This window comes from Setaria italica, chromosome VIII, assembly GCF_000263155.2.
Source record: "Setaria italica strain Yugu1 chromosome VIII, Setaria_italica_v2.0, whole genome shotgun sequence".
In the NCBI taxonomy this organism is placed as follows: domain Eukaryota; kingdom Viridiplantae; phylum Streptophyta; class Magnoliopsida; order Poales; family Poaceae; genus Setaria; species Setaria italica.
This window is the reverse complement of record NC_028457.1, coordinates 38,885,823-38,908,244: the sequence shown is the minus strand read 5'-3', so window position 1 is coordinate 38,908,244 and position 22,422 is coordinate 38,885,823. Positions and strand designations below refer to the sequence as shown.

Sequence of the window (22,422 nt, the reverse complement as noted above, 5' to 3'; positions counted from 1 at the left end):
TCATTTAATAGCCTGTTGCATCTTAATCTTGGTTACCCCTTCGAGTGCTGTTGGGAGTAAGTTCCATTGTGATTGGATTCATCAGCTGGCGGGGTTCAGATTAACGTCTTGCTAAATATTTCTAGACTGCAACTACCGGGCGCATCGCTATGGTTTCACCTAAAAATATTGGTGGTGATGTTAGTTTTGATCTCATCGGCTTGTGGCTCTAGCTATGGTGGAGCAACAACTCAACAGCATTGTGTTTCCTATCGTCCGTATGGCTAATGGTTATTGTAAATTATATTAAATCGGCCCGATCGGCCGACTCCATCGAACTTCGAGAGAATTATCTCCACCTTGTCAGTTGAATGGTCAAACTGAATGGCATGCCCGCGCACACCATGCGCGCCGATTTGGATTCTGCACTGGAGTTAAGCAGATCTCCCAGGTCCTCATGTGGTGATGCAGGGTCCACCACCTTCAGGATTTTGCGTCAACACCTCCAAAGATTTTCCTTTTATTTGATTGACTATACCCTTTTCTTCAGATGAGGTAGTAGCCACAAACTCAATTTTGTCCCCTGAGGGGTAGTTAAAAGCACTGACTTCTTGGCATATAGGATAATTCCATCATATACTCCTAACCGGTTCATTCCAAGAATCACATTAATACCTTTGGAGTTTAGGACCACTAGGTGGGCTATGAAATCTACCCACATGATTTTCATATTGACTTGCGAGCATATTTGACTTGTTCTTATATCACCACCTAGTGAGCTAACTAGCAAAGTTTTCTTCATAGGTTGCATAGGTATGTTATGTTTTGCCACAAATTGATTGGTTATAAATGAGTGTGATGCTCCAGAATTAAATAAAACTGACGCAGGTTCGGAATTCATGAGGAACATACTAAAAACAACATCTGGAGCTTCTTCAGTTGTCTCAATTCTCACGTGGTTCGCCCTACCATGCATGAAGTTCTGCTAGCCCTTGTTGCCCTGAGAGTTTGGATTTCCATTACGCGCTTGCAACTGTTGCTGACCAGACTTCTAACCATTGGTCTTCTGAGGGGTCTGCATTCCATGCTTGGGGCAGTTATTGGCATAATGTCCCACTTCATCACACTTGAAGCATCCATTGGGTCGAACCAGGGTAATTGGATTGTTACACACGGGTGCTCCTGTGGTATTGTTTGCTCGGTTTTGCTGTGGGTTTGAGGTGTACTATGCTTGTTGATTGAATCGCTATGGTTGTTGAGTGGTACTTTGGAATTGCTGATTCTGTTGATAGCTTCAACCTTGTCCTCCTGAATGAAATTGTGATCCCTGCGATAAGTTGAAGCAAGGGTGGGTGTTCCTGCTAGATTGACCTTGCGACTGAAACTTCCGCTTTTGTTCCCCGAGCTCCTTATGTTTGTTCTCTAAACCAATGGCTTTGTCTAGTAGTGTCTAAAAATTAGGGAACGTGTGACTCTGCAGTTGATAGTTAAGTGGCCCTATCAGTCCATCCAGGAAACTTTCATGTCTCTTCTCATTGGTGTCCACCTCATTTGGCGTGTAACAAGACAGCTATGTGAACTTGTCCCAATACTCGCTGATCGAAACTCCTTCTACTTGAGGTTCATCACACCAGCTAGAATGGGGTGTGTGCGAAAGTTGTTCGTGAACTCTTCCCAAGTAATAGCATTAACATTGGCGTGGGCAGTAGTATAGGCATCCCACTAGTTGGCTTCAACTCCTTCCAAGCATCCTGCAGCATACAAAACCTTCTCATGATCGTTGCACTGTGTAATATCTAGCTTCTTACTAATGACCTTCATCTAGTCATCAGCATCCAATGAATCCACTGAGTGAGAGTAAGGAGGAGGGTGGTGGCTCATGAATTCCCTATGCTTATCTCTCGGTGCCTGAGGTGCTTGTGGTGGTTGTTGATTCTGCTAAGCTTGTAGATTCTAAATAGTAGTAGTGAGGTTCTGCAGTAGTTGCATCTAAGCAGCCAAAAATTGTTCCATTGTCGAACTTGGTGGTGGAGGTGGTGCTTGATTCTGCTGATTAATTATGTGAGCATGCCTCTCACTTGGAATGTCTTGTCCTCCTCCTGACCTGGTGTTTACCATCTGAGTATTAGACAAATAAATCTCGGATAAGAGTCATGATTTGATAAGGTAGATATAGGGGCAAAGAACCAAGATTTAGACCCAATAAACTAATAAACTTTATTTTCTGTAATGATGCATTTGTGGCCATCACTTCACAAAATATCCTAGAAAATACAAAGGTCCAAATCAAACATGTTTTCAACCAGCAAACGTTATTACATCGCACGTCCTCACAGTAACAGCTCTAACAGAAAGACTTTGGAAGGCAACCTAAAAGCACAACCTAGTCTAAAAGACCGGTGATGGAGCCAGACGCGCCATAGCGAAGCCTCTTGCGGGGTGGTGAAATGGTGGGGTAGTGGAACTCGGCTGCCTCCTCAGGTGGCTCTTGTTCGGCAAGCTGTGCCTCAAGCTACACAATCCTGGCGTGAGCATCTTGCAGCTTATCATTGGTCTTGGCAAGCTCTGCAATAGCTCCGTCGAGGTTGGTGTTGAGAGCAGTGGTGACTCGAGCAAGGATGTTGATGCAGTCTTCTCCTGCTTCTCCCAACTGTACAGCTGTGTCCTCAGTGCCACTAGCTCGGCGAGGCAGGTTACGGTAGATGGTGTTGCTCAACTCCTGGAGATGGGTGAAGCAGAGGGAAGACAGAGCTCTCCTGGCGGCGTCGCTGATGGCTGAGGCATAGGTGGCGTGGGCCGTAGTGGAGTCGTGTGCTGAGCAAGTCCTCAATACTCTGGAAGTCGCCAACCGTTCCCTTATGTGGACCTGACTGGCGTAGTAGTCATCCATGGTGGAGTGGGAGACACGATGAGTGTCGTAGAGGGGCTTCATGGTGCTTCCCAAACTCTATAGTACTTCCCAGAGCAGTGTGGGAAAGTATCCAGACTCATCCTCCAAAGTGTGGTAGTCACAAGCTGGTGTCACATTCTGCGGTCCACCATTCTGATTTCCATCTCTACCACTATTGTTATCATGGTTGTTGTTGTGGTCTTTGTTGCTATTGTGGTCATTGTTTTTGTTGTAGTCGTCATCGTCATCTTCTTTATCCTCACTATTGCTGTCATTCCCAGAGTCGTCCGGGTCTCCACCATCGGTAGCAGGTGGTGGAGCTAGATCAGCTAGTGCTGGAGCATCTGATGTAGGGGCAATTGATGCAGGACTGTATGAAGCTGGGGCAGCTTGTAGACCTCCTCCAAATCTTCTTCAACCTCCTCTACATGCTGAATCAGAGCAGCTGGCTAAGCAGGGGCAAGGCCAACCTAGTATCCTCTAGTGCTTTTATGAGCGGTCAACCTGGTCTTAGCCATCTGACAAAGAAAGAAAAGATACTCAAAACAAAGCCAACAAGAGACAACTTTTTGTGGCAAAGAACAAAAATAAAATAGATTTTTCTGTGAAAAATAAGATATTTTTGAGAAGACATGGCTTGCTAAGAAAATGAGTCCTTATTTAGACCATTTTTATCTAGGCTTATATCCTACAGTCAACACAGCTGTGATACCACTTTTGTCACACCCGATTTTTGGACAAAATTGAATGCATAGCAAGAACCTAATTTTTAGGTGTAAGTTTATACCAACCCACTTAAGCATAAAGCATTTAAAAAACCCAACGATAAAGGAACCATGATTTATTCTCATCTTTAAGTTCAATTATCATGTGAGGGTCCAAGCCGCATTTTAACCGTGAGTACGGCTGATATATTAGTTTTACACTCTACAGCGGTTGCACATCTTTACCCACAAGTAGCATAAAAGTTCAAAAGAACTGTAAACCCAACCATGCTATGCTGGCCAAGCACAATACCACACTTCTGAGGTGTGATTGCATAGGGACGCTATGAGGCCTTTACAAAGATCCCCTAGTAAGTGGTAACCCGCTAAGATTTCTGGATCGGTAGTAGAGCATAAGCTCCTCTCAAGACTGCGAAGCTTCCATAGAGTAGATCAGTTTGAGAAGCGGGTTATACCCCATCATCCGCCACCCCTCTTGCCCTTCCGTAAGATTACCCCAGACTAGAGTCTCTAATTAATTAGCTAAGACAAGAGTCATGATAGTACTTGTGGTTGCACTGTTTTCCTAGGTGGTTCTCCATGTTCCGATTAAATCAAGTGATCTTGTAATAACATAGGTATAGCATTAATAAAGTCATGATTAATATTCTCAAAATTATTACCATCCCAAAATTAAGCAACTAAGCAATTCTACCCAACATGATTAAAACCATTGTTCAAGGATCAGGATTAAAAACTAGGTAAGTCCTTAATAGGTATTCCCATCAAATTATACACATACAAGAAAATAGTAAAGTGATTTAGCATGCTATTATTGGGACAAAAAAGAATATGCAGGGGAAGATGACCACTTGCCTTCCTTGAAAAACTGAGGGAACTCTTCGTCGAACGGCTGCTGCTGCTAAATCTCCTTGAATGACATGTCGTCCACACGATGACACAAGCAAAATAAACAATAAATAAAATAGTACACCAAACATGAGAAAAAAAAAGACTTAAAACAAACTCCTAAAACTAACAGTCATGCAGAGACGGTCGCGTGAGGGTGAGTGTATCAGAGATACACAGCTTAAATACTGGAAATGGAGGCTCCAAACTTCACAGGCAATCGACTGGGGGTTGCGTACCTTCTTCTTCTGAGCAGCAGTAAGCAAGGGTGAGTACACTTATGGTTGGTACTCAGCAGGGCCACTAGAAATAACCAGAATAATGATTTAAGTCCATCTTCAAGTTTAATTAATCATGTGACGGTCCAGGCCGCTCTTGACCGTGAGCACGGCTGATCGATCAGTTTTACACTCTGTAGAGGTGGCACATCTTTACCCACAAGTCGCGTAAAAGTTCAAAGAACTTTGGACCCAACCATACGGTGCAAGCTAGGCACCATACCACACTTCCGAGGTGTACAGCCGTGCCCTTGGCCCCTAGCCTGGCCATCGCCACCTGCACCACCCGCCCAGGCCTCCGCCGCGCCGGAACGCCGGCAAACCACCGGCCTGGAGCTGCGCCATGCTTGTGGCGTGAGGAAGAAGATGAAGCGCTGCTTTTCGATCTAGCCCCTGGAGAATCTGTTAATTTCTGTTCCTATTACTTGTGTCTTGCAAACCTTGTAGAAAATCCCCTGTAACTTTGAGATCCTTTCAATCTAATCCAAACCTTGACCTTTTGCAGATCTAACCTAGTGTTTTCAGCTTTTCATGAGTCCTGTTCCCTGTGTCTCGGTAATCTTCTCAACTAACCCTCCAAGTCTACGGTTAATTACATTTAGACCCTTGCAACCTTGTTTAGCTCCTATACTTCACGTTTTAGATCCGTTTAACCTCGTTCAAGTTGCGTTAGATTCATAATAACATAAATGACGTGTTAGTAGTGATGTTTGCGATCATGCATGTCTTTAAAAAAATAAATTTGATATTAATTTGATTAATGCCACATAAACATGCGTCTTCTCTAAATAAAATCTACTTAGAGTTATACACCGCTTTTGATAATAAACATCAATTTGGTTAATGCTTACTTCATACCCTCTTCTAAATAAAAGCCAATTAGGTTATATATCGGTTTTTCATAAACTAAAGTTAAATTGATTAATGCATATCTAAATAATTCTTGCAATTAAAAGCCACTTAGAGTTATACCTCGACGTTTCATAAATTAAATTCAATTTGATTAATGTTTATTCAATTTGTTTTCTAAATAAAAGCTACATAGGTTATATCTCGAGTTTCATAATTAAATGTTAATTTAGCTAATATAAATATAAATGTGTTTTTAATTTAATCTACTTAGTTGAACTCGAAATGTAAAGCTATACGCTTATATGTCTACATGTATCTTATTTTTAAATTAAATGTCTAATTTGCATAAATTGTACTTAAATATTTATAAATAAATTTGGGCTAAGCTTTACACCGTCTTTTCTTATGAAAATATAAATATGACTTGATTAATTCTAACTAAGGATATTTCTCTGAAATATCTTTACATTATTTTTCTCAACTAAAATAAATGAAGTTTGTAACTCTCACCTTTCTTTTAAAATTCAAATCTTTCGATAGTTTTATCTTTTCAACCATAGTTACGTTGTAAGCGTTCCTGCATCTGCGTAATCCTAGAATCAAGCCATGTCCTTTAGTATGCTCTTTTAAAGCCTGTCTTTTGTTTTGGTGTATTGTTCTTAGTTGTACTTGTTTGTTGCTTGTATGTTTGTGCTGATGTTTGCTCCGAGTAGAAGGATCGTTGTTTCGAAGTTTTGAAGAGTAAGAGTTTCAAGAAAGCAAAAAGCTAAAGAGCAGTAGGAGTAACTTTTCGTTGGAGAAAAGGCAAGTGTCCCTAACCAACCTTCTACCTATGCTTTGTTAATAATATCATAATAATGTTAATTGAAACATGGAGAACCACCCAGGAAAACAGTGCTACCACAAGACTAAATAGCTCTGGTCTTGGCTGAATAATTAGAAACTCTATTTTGGAGCGGTCTTACCGAAAGGGCAAGAGGGAGAGACAGTAGTTGGTGTATAGCACTCGCTCTCTTAGGAAGTGGGCTTTGCTAAGACACTATACCCACTAGGGGACTGTTATACATTGCACTGATCATGAAACCTTAGCGGACTACTTCTTATTAGGGAATCTTTGTAAAGGCCTCGTAACGTCCCTTTGCAATTACACCTCGAAAGTGTGGTATGGTGCCTAGCTGAGAATCGCTGAAATCGGAGTTGAAATGATGAAGATATGTAGTAAACAAGTTTTAGGGGCTTAAACGGAATTAACTATATACTTTAGGGGCTACCAAGGAAGTTTCACAAGACTAAGTGAACAACTAAGAAATATAGAAAAGTATAGGGTTAGATCTGCAAGATTGTAGAGCTCAGGTTAAAAAGAAAGGTTCTAAGGATTGCAGGGGATTCTTTGCAAGCCTTACTAGACACATGAATCAAGCAAGAGAATATCAGAGAGTTTAGGGACTAGATTGCAAAATAGCCTTATCCTCCTCCTCTTTCCTTTCTCGCGCACGCGCATAGGCACATGACCGGTGGCTCGCATGACCGGTGGCTCGCCGGCGAGCTCAGGCGCGGCGGTGAGCAAAGCGGGTGGCGCAGGCGACGGAGGTGAGCGAGGGGAAAGCGAGGGAGGCCATACCTGCGGCTGTGGCGGGCGAGAAAGGCCGGCGTTGTACCCAGCGGCGGAGGAATTTGGACGGTGGCGGTGCTGTGAGATGCGGTGGCGCTCTGGCGCTCTGGTGCGGGTAGCGTTGGTGGTGGCGAGAATGGGAGAATGGAGCCGGGGAGAGGGAGTAGGCGCTACTTATAGGCCGTGAGGAGGAGTTGAGACGGCGCTTGGGTAGATGAAACGAGCTCCGATGGCCATTAATCGCGAGTGGAAAATGGGACGCCTGTAACTGGAGTTAGGAGAGGAGAGGGCGCTAGCAGCGCACACGCGTGGGAAGGCGATGTAGTTCCAGCAAGTGGAGGGACGCAGGAGATGGAGTGGCGATGGGAGGCGAGCAGGCGCTGCTGGCAGTGCTGGAGTTGCGGTGCAGCTGGAGGTTGAGGACGCGCCTGACAGGTGGGCCCCACCTATCGGTGGGAGGAGAGGGGGGGTTGGGCTGGGGAGATGCTGATGGGCCGGCGGATCAGCTTGGGCCTGCGCAAAGAAATGAGGAGGTGGGCCGGCTGGAGAAGGAAAAAGAGAGCGGGCCGGGAGGGAAAGAAAGTGGAAAGGTGGGCCGGCCTGCTGAGTTTTACAGAAAGAGAGAAAGAAGATTGATAAGATTTTTGATTTAAAATTTTGCAAACGCAAACAAAAAGGGAAGCAAACGAAGAACCCTAACAAGCACTTGTCTCAAAAAAGTTATTTCAAGTGTTTTTTAATTTATTAAAGGCCATAATTTAATATTAGTATTTTATTTAATTCTTAGAAAAGAAAGAGCTAGACCACATGTTGCTTATATTGTGTTTATGATGGAATTTTTGGGTGTTACAGTGAGCACGGCGTGTGGGCTCAGGAGGGTGGCCGTCGTGCACAAGAATGTCAAGGGTCGGAATGTGCTCCTCAACTGCTGCGACACCAAAGGCTACGTCGTGAAGCTCGCCGATTTCAGTGCGGCAAGGCTGGTGTCTGAGACAGCGCCCCGTGGTCTCACACAAGAATTCTACAAATTCCAATCTCCCTCCCAGGCTAGTTCTAGCCCAATCACAAACTACTTAGTGCCGGGAATTCCATGTCTCGCGACTGCCACCAGCCACCAAACCTCATCGCCGACCAAATTCTCACCACCTTCGCCAAAACCCAATCCCTCGCACCCGAACCTCCCTCACCTTGCGCTCGACCTCCCCGACCTGCTTGTTGGCTAGGATGAGCTCAACCCCGCCGGGAATCGTCCTTTCCTTGGCGACTCGAGCCGTCAGCCCGCCATGACCCCCCTCCCTTGGAGCTCCACCGTCCCGACCATCCTCGATGCCAATAACCACACAAATAGAACTGTAGTGAGCTCCTGGTGCCTAAGCTCTCACCTGGACAGGAGGATGGATGGAGCAGTGGGGGAGGTACAATAGAGCGGATGGAGAAGGTGAGTAGATCGGAGAAGGGTGGTGGGGCTCACAAGGGCAAAATCGTCTTTTCATCGGGCATTTAATGGTTCTCGTATGAAAAATCCAACAGAATGTTATATAAAGAATGAAAATTGAACTCAGTATCAAACGGGAACCAAAATTTATTTAGTGTCACGATTAGTTTTTTTAGTGTCGAATAGTGAATTCTGTCGGTGCACAGCCACCAGTCCTACCCTCGTGGAGTAGTGTGCAGCCACTAGTCCTGCCCTCATGGTTCACGCGCACTAGGCAAGCAGACAAGCTATGATGTACTCCCTTCATCCCAAATTATAAGTCATTTCAAGAATCTTGGAGAGTCAAAGTATCTCAAGTTTGACTAAATTTATATGATAATATAATAACATTTGTGATGTCAACAAAGTATCATTAGATTCTTCATCAATTATAGTTTCATAGTATAACTATTTAATGTTATGAATCTTTATAATTTTTTCTATAATTTTGGTCAAACTTGAGATGCTTTGACTCTCCAAGATTCTTGGAATGACTTATAATTTGGAACGGAGGGAGTAGTCAGTATAGATCATTGTGATTGTTAGGCACCATGCATCCCTCATAGACAAGCGTACAACACTGTTATTGCTAGCTCAATTATCCAGTGCCGCACATGTTGCAGACTTTTTTTCCCTTATGTTGCGCGTGGTGCATGTATATAGGACCAATAATTCAGAAGCCACCAGTGGAGACAGCTAGCTCACACAACGAACAGTCACTTTCAGTCAATTCCTTATGAGCTGAGCATCCCGAAAACCTTTGGCTCGTGGTGCATGCTTAGCAGCAGCCCAGGACAAGCTGATGATCGTGCCAGCAGTACTCACATGCCTCACCACAGCAAAAGATACTAAGAAAACACTACGCCAGATTTAATTTGTGTTCACACAGGTAAATTAGTGTGCTGGTGGGTTTGATTGGCACCCACCAGCACAAATCTTCCTTGGGCCTGCGGGGGAGAACTCGTAAGCATACTAGCCTCTGTGCTGGCGGGCAACGCAAGTACCCATTTAAGACCGCGGGCATCTTCTATCTTAGTCAACCTTCCATTTGGAGCTTGACCGAGATTAGCTCGGGAACGCTCCAAAAACATCAAATATAAGGGGGAATGTTTTTCATGATATTTTGCATGTAACCACTTCAGCAGTGAACCAACATGGATTAAAAAATATTAACATAATTTTGAGATATTGTAACAGTACGTTTTTCTCAAATGGATATCCAAGTCATGATCACCCTATAACTCATGAGGTGTTTCAACCTATAGGGACATGTGAACTAACTAGTCAAAATATCTGTGTTATGTATGAAATTATATTTTTTACATTCACTAAATAACATTTATGTTCACTTGTAAAAGTTTGAAACAACATTGAAATCATTTATCAAATATTTAAATTGTTTGAAATTTCTTGAAACCACTGTGTTGGTGGGCGGTGGCGGATGGTGCAGTGGCACGGACGGAGTAACGCCGGTGCTGACCTGACCGGCGGTGGGTGGAGCACGGCGGGACGGGGCGAGCACGTTGGATGCACAAGCGACGCTGCAGGCGTGCCGCACAAACTGCTAAGCGAGGCCGGACGTGCTGGGAGGAAGGGGTTGTTGGGCGCTCGGGCTGAGGAGAGGGAGTGGGCTAGGGGAGATAGGGCGTCGAGTTGGAGGAGTGGGGAGGCAGGGACGTCGAGCCGGAAGAGCTGCGGGTGATGGCCATGGTCATGAGAGGCAGGGGCGGCGTTCTGCAGGAGCTGAGGAAAGGAAGATAAGGATAGAAGGAAGAGGAAATAAGAAAGGAAGAAAAATAAATGGTGAAGGAAAAAATGAGAAAGGAAGAAAAATGACCAGGAAAGAAAAAGAAATTAAAAGAAAAGAGAAAAGAAAGGAAATAAATAAGGGTATTTTGGATATTTGACCTCTTCCATCTATCTTAAAAGATTGTTTCTCCAACATACAAGATCATTAGATAAGCTAGAGCTAAAGCCATTGTTCAAGAGCCGTGCCAAGCTAGCCTTAACTTGGCAGGCACACAGCTGTCATGGCACCCCCTCCTCTTATAATAAGGCCTCTAGCCTCATACAGATAACCATCACCCATCAGTAGGAAGGAAGTCCAACCACAACAAACCTGGCAACACCCTGTATTCCTACATACCAAGAGAAACAAGCATGAGACCTCAGGTGTTGCTCGTCACACTGGCTGTCCTCGCCGTCCTCGCAACTCTGCCACTCCTCAGCAAAGGTGAGAAATTAACAGTTTGACACTCAACTCAACTCAACTGGATGCGTCGACTAATCTTTGGTGGCCGCAGGGAGCGGGGAGGAGGGAGGAGCGGCGGTCGCTGACGACGCCGCGAACGCGAGCTCCTGGCCGTGCTGCAACCAGTGCGGCTTCTGCAACAGGAAGAATCCACCAGATTGCAGTTGCCTGGACATCTCGTTCCAGGGTTGCCACCCAGCGTGCATGAACTGCGTCAAGTACACCAGCACCACCGAGGCGCCTGTCTACCGGTGCGTCGACGTCCTCACTAACTTCTGCAAGCGCCGCTGCACACCGACCGCGGCGGCCATCTGAATGAATGAATCCCGTCAACTTCTTTGATGACCAGTTCTGTTCTTGCTTGCTTTGAGAAAAGAAATAAGTGTTGCTGCTTTATGCTTGATGGCACATCGATCGTATCCTATACTGTTTCTGTAATAAAGAGCTGTACGTGCTCAAGCAAAGCTCTGTTGGCGGGGTTTCAATTTCATCGCCATTTCCTTTGGTATTTCGCCCCCTTTGCAAGAGTATTGATTGTGTTGCTTAGTGGTACATAGCTTCTTGTTATGTGTTATTTTCATGCCGTGGGTAATACAGTTGTTGTGTTGTCACTACTGGAAAACTCGTGTTGATGCCGAAAAGTGGCAGGTCTGGATAGATCTGATCAGACATGTTTAGACCGGTCTTCCAAGCGGTCAAACCGGTTTGGGAAAGTTCTCAAAAAGCAAATTGGACTTCACCAGGACATATCTCTCATCAAGGCGATCAAAATGCATATATGGAATGTCCGATTTGGATTTCGGACCTGAGAGTTATGCCCTCGGAAAGATCAGCACCCCCGTACAGACAGGTCAGACCGGCTGATGCCACCAGTCCTGATGCCACCAGTCGGACTGGTTGGATCAAAGTGCTCCAAATGAAGATTGGACTCTACCATTTCCTGTATCTTGTTGAGTAGATCAAGATTCTTATATAGAACGTCCGATTTGAAGTTCGGATGAGAGAGATACGACCTTCGCAAGATATACACCCGGGCAGACTGGTCCGACAGGTTGCCCAGGCTGGTCTGACCTATCTGGCTCAGTGTAAACCGAGTAGAACTTTTAATTTAGCACGATTTTTGTTAGGATTTTGACTCCCTCATGGGTAAGACCTTCCCTTCCTATAAATATAAAGACCTTCCCTCCTTAGAAATATAAAGGGATTCGACCGATTGAGGGCATCCAACCTAATCGAAAAAAACCAAGCTACTATTTATTGTCTTTTCCTTTATTCTTTTTCCCTAAATTTTCCAATCTACTACTAGGTGGCCTAACAACCGGTCAGACCGTAAGTGGTCAAACCGGCATGCATCGACGTGCTACAGTGAGCCCCTCCACGCGCCGCACAATCGCGTACATTCATGTGTTGGCCCAAAAAAGCGTCGACAGATTGATTAGCGGCAATAGATGTGTTTCACATGCAACTATAGAAAAAACATTTGAAATGGCAGTTCAAAGAAAACTAATTCAATGTCAATTCGATGCAAAAAACGTATCAACCACTAGCCTCCAAACTCGCTCAATTTCTCGATCACTCCATAAATAAATTGCAGGCAGAATTGCAAGAAGTTGAGCAGCGGAGCTGGCGGCTCGGCAAGTTCGGTTGCGGAGAGGCGCTCGACCCTGCCTTTTATAGTCGGTGATGGTAAGGGCTGTGGAGCGGCTCAAACATCTGACTTTTTTGTTAGCCTTTTTTCTGAAAGATTCTTACAAATACGCCTCTACAAATACGCCTCTGACGGAAACATTTCAAAATCTGGACCCATACCTTGGCGCCATCCACGCTGGTGCCAAGCTTACGCATCTCGACGCCGGCTATCCCGGCGCCTAGGTCGCTCAACAGCTGCTGATGGGGCAGCTGATGTAGTGGTGGCCTCGTGCCAGCTAGCCTGGAGCCAAACCTGCTAACATAAGGCCGCACCCTTTCTTCTTGCCTGAAGCTTCTTCCTCCTCTTTCTCCTCCCTCTCAGGTTTTTTCTCTCCCCACTTCACCTTACACCACGAATCGGCATATTAAATCTTAGAAACTTCGATTTGATCCATGGATCTTCGAGAGCAAGATATCCACTCCCTCCTAGTTTTTTTCACATCGATTCGCTATATATTAGTCGGATTTTTGAACATAGCGTTTCGTGCAACCATAGGATGCCAAGGCGTGGAAAAGCTACGAAACTATGGTAACCTCAGCGCACGTAGTTATGTTATGGATTCATTCTTGTGGATCAAATGGGAAACCCTAGGTGTAGGTTTAATGTTAACCGCTTTCGGTTCTTAGAATGAAAATGACTAAATTGTAGTTATGCCCGTATGACCCGAAATAGCTTCGACCCATTACCTCTGCCTAGTGGTGTTCCAGTACCCATGTGCTTTTGCAGCGATCCTTGCAGGGTAGCCAAGTCCGATGCAGATGACACGTATAGGTAGAGGTACTGGATGTGTTCTAATTTTAAGTTTGAGCCTACACTTCGTCAACGCCGCATTAACAAGATGGTGAGGAATTATTGTTGGGTTATAATTATTTTACATGATTTTTTTTATTTTATAACAATTGCATTTGTTGTAGACCCCTGCACCGCTCTGTGATTTTGAGCACTGGATCAACACCGAGATCAAGCCTGAAGACAAGGAGGAGATGCAGGAAATATTGCGGTTGGAGGCAGAGAGGAAGGAGATGATGGAGAAGAGGCTCAGAAAGGAGGCCGCATAAAAGGAGCACAAGGAAGAGGAAGAAAGGAGGCGTGTTGCTGCGGATAGGTAGGAGAGGGAGAAGAAGCTTGAGCATGCACACCAAGCGAAAGCTACGATTGAGGAAGGGAAAGTGGACTCGTTGCACTCAGTAGTCTCCATTACTTGTAGTCTGATAGTTTATTTATGAAACATGTTGTCTATTGTTGGACTTTTCATTGTGTTGTCATGTAATGCACTTTAAGTATGGGCACCATAGTAGTATGTGCGATGTCATTTTCTTTGCGAGAAATATGTGAGCACATGCCTAATGCACATAAGCTTACATGCCGAAGAATTTTGGTTAGCGAAATGCAATTCTATATTTTTGTGAAATTTCAGCAGAATTTCCCCTATTTTTGGATGTAATTCATACACAATTATGAGATGAATATTCTACCTGAATACAACATGTTCAAACAGATGCCACATTCATAATGAAAATCTACAATAGTTCGTAATAAAAGTCCACAATAGTTCATACACATAATAATTCACAATGAAAGTCCATATACACAATAGTTCATAATAAACGTCCACAAAATTCATAATGAAAGTCCACAATAGTTCATACACACAAAATTTCATAATGAATGTCTATATGCACAATAGTTCATAATGAACGTCCACAAAGTCCATAATGAAAGTCCACGAAGTCCGTAATGAAAGTCCAAAATAGTTCATAACAAGAGTCCACAAAGTCCATAATAAGTAAACCAGTAAATCACTAAGTAATTTAACATGGGAAAGTAAGGTACTTGACTTACCATTCTATCCAGTGATCTTCCACTTCTCAATGTTCTAGTGTTAGCACAATTGTGTGGCCTGACAACTTTTGTGATCTTTCACTTCTCGGTGATCTTTTTCTTCCTTGCACAAATCATCCATGGGCACTGTTACTTGTCACACACAACTGTGTAACGGTGCTCTGCATATGAATGCAAGACCTTGTAAGGTCTCTTCTTTATCACTGCAAATGCCTGTAACCACCTCATCAATGCGCTACCCTCCTCAATCACTATGCTAGGTCCAGCCTCAGGAGCTTCTAGGAGCTCATCATCACTTCCCTCTGCACACGCATGATTAGAATGAGAAAGATCACTGAACTCGTGAACTCTTGGATCACGACGGTCAGGAAAGCAACGCCTGAACATCTCAACATCACTCTCTGTCATCTCTCCAACAGGGCGATCATTATCAGAATCAAGATACATTCCCATCTCATATGCATCCGAATCATTCATAATTCCAACACTATTAGAGCCACGTAATCCATCTCCATAGTGCAGTTGAGTAGCAACTGGGGGCACATCCACATTTTTAGGAATGTCTCCTAAAACATTGGTAGAAATATGAGAAAGGAAGAAAAAAATTGATGTAATGAAGGAGGTTAGCTCCCAAGAAGCGTGCCGATAAGACACTTACTCGGATGATTTTGTGTCAAAGGGATCTCATGAGGAGGATTTACCACAGCATCAAGTGTCCGACAAGCAGCTCCAACTACCTCATTGGGGGCAGATTCAGCATCGGGAACCATATGTGCAACCTCCACATCCATAATAGGTTCTGGGACGAAAGGGTCGAAGTGTGCATGCTGACCCATTGGTCGGGAAAACCGATGACGGATGGGATCAACTAACACCCGACGCACAACCACGTCCAAACTTTAGAACTGGCGCTTCATAACCGATCTCACATCATTCTCCCACTTATCTGCGCACCAAATTGGGATCATCTTCCTTTGGATGTTGAAAGGGGAACCTAGGTGAAGTACGCCCTCCACTGTGATGTCATCATCTTCATGGCAATATAGCTCCTCCCGAGCACTTGCAACCAACTCACTAAATGAGGGCTTCTCAATTAATAACACAACCATGCTTTGCATGTTAACAAACTTAACACATCCATAGTCATCTCTTTCCACGGTACCTTCATGATATATGCTCACTACGTTGTCCATCAAGGTTATAAACAGAACAATTCATTTAGTCCAATATAAATGAAGCATTCTAAGTATAAAATCTTCATTACGTACCAACTAACTAAATAGATACTATCTATTAACTACAAACTACTAAATACTACTAACTATGTCGAGTTACTATGTAATTTAGTATATAACTATTTAACTAACTATCATACTAACTATATTACTATCTATCTAACTATTCTATCTATCTAAGTAAAAAAATTACATATGAATAAAATTCTATCTAACTATCTATCTAACCATCTATCTAACTATACATATCTAAAAAGAAAATTACATAAGATGAAAATTCTATCTAATTATCTTTCAAACTAACTATCTAACTGTTCTATCTATCTATCTAAATTCTATTTAACAATTCTACCTACCTATTCTATATATCTCACTATTAAAACTAATAAGAAATTTACCTTCCAACGAGAAAGGGCGCGGAGGCGAAGTGGGGTGTCATCGGCGCACTGCGCCCACTCCACCCGGTGGCTAGGAGGCGGCAGCCGGTGGGAGAAGTTAGAGGCGGAGGCCGTGTGTTAAACAGCCAGGCGCCAAGCCACCGTCACGTCAGCTGCCCCATCAACAGCTGCGCAACGACCTAGGCACCAGAACGGCTGGTGCCAAGACGTGTAAGCTTGGTGCCAGTGTGGATGACGTCAAGCTATGGATCCAGATTTTGAAATATTTCCACATGTGTGAGAATCTTCAAAAAAAAAAAAGCTAAAAAACAAATAAAAGGCTGCTCAAAGGCACGGCATCAGCGGCGGCGCTGTGGCCGAGCGGCAGCTTGCGGGCGTCGGCTTGCAGCGTGGTGGTGGGGAGGTGGAGCGTAGCGGCAGGCAGGCACTGTGCCTGACGAGCTGACGGGCTCGCATAGCTTGCAGGCAGCGTACCGCCTCAAGAACTGCTGCTACTGTGACGCGCGAGAGCGACGAGGCGAGCAAGTGGCCACGACAGCACAGGCGGAGTTATGGTGTGGCAGTGGTGAGTGGGGCGGAGCTCGCGAATTTATGGGTCTAGGCCCACTTAGAAAAGGACATTTCGCCACAATATTTCAGAATCCATTTCAAAAATGCAGGTGGAGATTCGCAATCGCCGACTTTTTCAAAGAGGTTAAAAATTCTCACCGAGGATCGAGGATCCGTGGCGGAGCGTGAAGCAAATTTTAGGTGGGAAATTGGTTGGCTTGAACCAGAGGCTGCTCGACAGTCCACAATTGGTTCATCTCTTTTGCTTTTGAAAAATGAATCAATAGGCTTCTCTTTACCTATTTGTACCTACCTACCAAATTGCAGAACTGTATTTAGTTATAAAACCACAAAATCATATAAACTCTGCAATTTGGGGATTAGGGCCAAATAAACTAGCGAAACATCTCAATTTTCTCAAAAGAAATAATAATAGATCTCAATTGACAACAAATTACCAGCTAATTAGGCAATAGTAGCCTGCATACTCTACGGATCTAATGTGTTAAGAACTTAGAAGATAAACAAAAGAAGGAAGAAAAGCAACCATACCTTCAGGATGAAAGTTCTAGCACCAGGCTGCAAGGCGCCAGCCCTGGCAAGTGGCGACGGCCGACGATGACAACCTCAATGAGTCAACTGTGAAGGAAGTGTCCATCTTGCGAAGGGGTGACGGCTGAGGTCGTTGTCTCATCCGCTAGTTGCTGGAATTGGCTCAATATTTTTTTCTATTGTTTTCAATGTTTGTTTGTGCCTATGTGGTTAATGCCTTGTGGGATTTATTGATTTATTAATTACGTGTCAACAAGCCACGGACTGCACTTGGACTGGGCCTTTGCACTTTGCTCTTCTGATTTTTTTTTTTACCAAGCAAGGGGGCCATGGTCCTCTATGCCCCAACGACGCTCTGCCAGTGCCGAGGATGACGAGGACAGTGACATCATGTAAAATTTTGCAAACGCAAACAAAAAGGGAAGCAAACGAAGAACCCTAACAAGCACTTGTCTCTAAAAAGTTATTTCAAGTGTTCTTTAATTTTTTAAAGGCCATAATTTAATATTAGTATTTTATTTAGTTCTTAGAAAATAAAGAGCTAGACCACATGTTGCTTATATTGTGTTTATGATGGAATTTTTGGGTGTTACAGTGAGCTCGGTGTGTGGGCTCAGGAGGGTGGCCGTCGTGCACAAGAATGTCAAGGGCCGGAACGTGCTCCTCGACTGCTGCGACACCAAAGGCTACGGCGTGAAGCTCGCTGATTTCAGCACGGCAAGGCTGGTGTATGAGACGGTGCCCCGTGGTCTCACACAAGAATTCTCCAAATTCCAATCTCCCTCCCAGGTGTCGGTGATTTATACCGGCCGTCTACCAAGGGGTACTCGAGGTAGCATAATGTGTAGTGGGAGATCGTCGAACCTGGAACTTGAAGGTAAAAGCGAGGACACAAGACACGGATTTAGACAGGTTCGGGCCGCCGGAGTAGCGTAATACCCTACGTCCTGTTTGGGGGTATTTGTATACTGCGCCCTGCGCTTGGGTGTTGAGGTGTGACCTACGGAGCTAGGTACCCCTGCCCTCCTTTATATACTCCAGGGGGCAGAGTACTAGTCGGATTACAAGGAGGAGTCCTAGTAGGAGTACACGGTATGAGTCCTAGTCGGATTACAGGGGAATCCTAGTAGGAGTATGACTTCTTCCTTCCTTGCGGGTAGTGGGGATGTATTCCTGACAAGCCTCCGAGCGCTTCATAGTCGAATGCAGCAGTCTTCGAGTAGTCTTGAGATATTCGCCGGGTAGTTTTGGTGCTCTTCGAGTACTTTGTCAGACTGAATCTTTCAATGTTTCTCAAAGCCACCATGAGGCTATGGTGTGCTCAAAGTCTTGATCAACATGATATTGAAGTCTTCATGTATGGAGGACGGTGAAAGTCACACTCCATATGGAGTAGCCCCCGAGCCTTAGGTTGAATCGCAGAATCAGGCTGAGGGTCAAAATCTTGAATCTTCCTCTTTTGACTTGAAAAAATCAATTGTTGGGTGTAGCTTATCAGCCCCCGAGCCTTTGATTGATTGAATAATCAACCCGAGGGTCTTGAATCTTCACTCAGGTCATCATTCGAGTAGTCTTGCGGCGTCCAGCCCCCGAGCTTGTGCGCCAGGTAAGTCGTTGGAGCCACGTCGAGTGGTTTTGCGGCATCCAGCCCCCGAGCCTGGGAGCTAGCTGAGCCACTGGAGATATTCCGAGTACTGATTGGTGCTTAGCCCCCGAGTTCGGGAACTAGCCTGTGCCATTGGAGGCATGCTTAGTGTCACTGAAGCTCGATCTGAAAGAAAAGATGCATACATTATGTAGCATTTTTGTAGGATTTTGAAACTGCTGAAATTTATTCAGTGATCAATATGAATGTTGTGTCATGCTCTTATTTCGGTCATATTCTTCCCGAGTAGTTAGCCTGTTACGATTAGGCTCTCAGTCTCTGGGTAGCTGTTGCCACTGCGTGTGTGAGATCGTTGTCTCGTATACGCGTATGGGCTTAGGCGTGACAGATGCGCCTGAGGCTTTCACGAGTTAAGGCGTGTTCTGCTCGAGAAGAGTAGTGACCTTAAGAGAAGACAAAAGTGAGAGTAGTCGCTGCTGCGACAAGAAAGAGACTGCATGATTGCGAGTCAAGCTCTTGTTTTAGTCATACTCTTCCTGAGTAGTTAGCCTGTTATGCTTAGACTCTCAGTCTCTGGGTAGCCGTTGCCACTGCGTGTGTGAGACCTTTGTCTCGTATACACGTATAGGCTTAGGCGTGACAGATGCGCCTGAGGCTTTCACGAGTTAAGGCATGTTCTGCTCGAGAAGAGTAGTGACCATAAGAGAAGACAAAAAGGAATAGTCACTGTTGCGATAAAAAGAGAGCGAGGTAGCGCGAAAGAGTTTGCTGCCCTCCGGCGAATAGAGCGCATGTTGTGCGCGAGAGTTTCCAGCGAGTAGAGCGCGTGTTGCGCGCAAGCGGAAAGTAAGCCGGAAAATAATTTAGAAAAGTGACTTAGCTTGATTCGTGGATGATTGTTTGACGAAGCCGTGATGGTCGTTGATGAAGCCGTAATGGTTGTTAACGAAATCGACTAGTCGGAGGAGATTCTGACTAGTTGTCGATGATGTGAAGTTTGCCCCAACTAATTTTTTAGTCAAGACGAGTTGTAATCCGCCCTCGACTAGCCTTGTAGTCGAGACGAGTAGTAGTCGTCAGCGAGCGTCGCGATGTGGTCGGAGTAGTCGTCGGCGAGCTGCCCGTAGTAGTCGGCAAGCGCCGTGACGTACTCGGAGAAGTCGTCGGCGAGCGTCATGACGAAGTAGTCATCAATGTGTTGCCGAGCGAAGTAGTCGAGGAAAGTAGTCAAAGTCATTGCCGAGCCGCCCGTAGTCGTCGGCGAGCTTGCAACGTAGTTGAAGTCGTCGACGAGCTGCCCGTAGTCAACAGAGTCGTCGGCAAGTCGACCGTGGTCGTCGGCGTGCCCGCAACATAGTCCAAGAAATCATCGACGAGCCGCCTGTAGTCGTCGGAGGGCTCGCAATGTAGTCGGACTTTTGAGTTGTAGTCGAACTCAGAGTCGCTGTTAGACTTTGAGTCGGAGTTGAAGCTGGAGTCGCCGTCAGACTCCGTGTTGCGATCGAACCCGGAGTCGTCATCGGACTCATAGTCGTAGCCAGACCTGGAGTCGCTGTCGGACTCCGCGTTGTAGTCAGACCCGTAGTCGCCGTCGGAGTTCGAGTTCGAATCATGGTCGAACCCGAAGTCGCCGTTGGAGTACGAGTTTGCAGTCGAACCTTGATCCAAGGTTTAATTTGTCGATTTTCTCAATGAGATTTTCTGCTTCTTGTGGAAGAGAGTTCCCGTCGAGGCGCTTCTTCTCCTGGTTGTCGATGATGCAGCATTGGAAGGACCCAGTGCCGTCGGTGATGCAAAGTCAGGAGTCGAAGACGAAGGTTGTGCCCGCTTTGAAAGCGAACGCCGGCTTGAAGATGAGGTCCTTCAAGCTCGCCTGATGATCTCGACGAGCTGCCCCACGGTGGGCGCCAATGTCGGTGATTTATATCGGCCGTCTACCAAGGGGTACCCGAGGTAGCAGAATGTGTAGTGGGGGATCGCCGGACCTGGAACTTGAAGGTAAAAGCGAGGACACAAGACACGGATTTAGATAGGTTCGGGCCGCCGGAGTAGCGTAATACCCTACGTCCTGTTTGGGGGTATTTGTATACTGCGCCCTACGCTTGGGTGTTGAGGTGTGACCTACCGAGCTAGGTACCCTTACCCTCCTTTATATACTCCAGGGGGCAGAGTACTAGTCGGATTACAAGGAGGAGTCCTAGTAGGAGTACACGGTATGAGTCCTAGTCGGATTACAAGGGAATCCTAGTAGGAGTCTGACTTCTTCCTTCCTTGCGGGTATTGGGGATGTATCCCCGACACCAGGCTAGTTCCAGCCCAATCACAAACTACTTAGTGCTGGGAATTCCATGTCTTGCGACTGCCACCAGCCACCGAACCTCATCGCCAGCCAAATTCTCACCACCTCTGCCAAAACCCAATCCGTCGCACCCAAACCTCCCTCACCTTGCGCTCGACCTCCCCGACCTGCTTGTTGGCTAGGACGAGCTCAACCCCGCCGGGAATCATCCTTTCCTTGGTGACTCGAGCCATCAGCCTGCCATGACCCCCCTCCCTTGGAGCTCCACTGTCCCGACCATCCTCGATGACAATAACCACACAAATAGAACTGTAGTGAGCTCCTGGTGCCTAAGCTCTCACCTGGACATGAGGATGGATGGAGCAGTGGGGGAGGTACAATAGAGCGGATGGAGAAGGTAAGTAGATCGGAGAAGGGTGGTGGGGCTCACAAGGGCAAAACCGTGTTTTCATCAAGCATTTAATGGTTCTCATATGTTATATAAAGAATGAAAATTGAACTCAGTATCAAATGGGAACAAAAATTTGTTTAGTGTCACGATTAGATTTTTTAGTGTCGAATAGTGAATGCTGTCGGTGCACGGCCACCGGTCCTGCCCTCGTGGAGTAGTGTGCGTCCACTAGTCCTGCCCTCATGGTTCATGCGCACTAGGCAAGCAGACAAGCTATGATGTACTCCCTTCATCCCAAATTATAAGTCATTCCAAGAATCTTGAAGAGTCAAAGTATCTCAAGTTTGACCAAATTTATATGATAATATAATTATATTTATGATGTCAACTAAGTATCATTAGATTCTTCATCAATTATAGTTTCATAGTATACCTATTTAATGTTATGAATCTTTATAATTTTCTCTATAATTTTGGTTAAACTTGAGATGCTTTGACTCTCCAAGATTCTTGGAATGACTTATAATTTGGAACGGAGGGAGTAGTCAGTATAGATCATTGTGATTGTCAGGCACCATGCATCCCTCGTAGACAAGCGTACAACACTGTTATTGCTAGCTCAATTATCCAGTGCCGCACATGTTGCAGACTTTTTTTCCCTTATGTTGCGCGTGGTGCATGTGTATAGGACCAATAATTCTGAAGCCGCCAGTGGAGACAGCTAGCTCACACAACGAACAGTCACTTTCAGAGCATCCAGAAAACCTTTGGCTCGTGGTGCATGCTTAGCAGCAGCCCAGGACAAGCTGATGATCGTGCCAGCAGTACTCACATGCCTCACCACAGCAAAAGACACTAAGAAAACACTACGCCAGATTTAATTTGTGTTCACATTGGTAAATTAGCGTGCT

At 45.2% G+C, this 22,422-nt stretch overlaps 1 protein-coding gene across 1 annotated transcript; it reads left to right on the top strand.

Annotated features, from left to right (window-relative positions):
* Positions 1-10,731: 10,731 nt before the first annotated feature.
* Positions 10,732-11,563, top strand: LOC101766054 (Bowman-Birk type trypsin inhibitor). The gene is made up of 2 exons (XM_004979927.3): positions 10,732-10,931; positions 11,002-11,563. Exons 1-2 carry the CDS (start codon positions 10,859-10,861, stop codon positions 11,262-11,264), a joined length of 336 nt encoding a protein of 111 aa, XP_004979984.1. The 5' UTR covers positions 10,732-10,858; the 3' UTR covers positions 11,265-11,563.
* Positions 11,564-22,422: the final 10,859 nt, after the last annotated feature.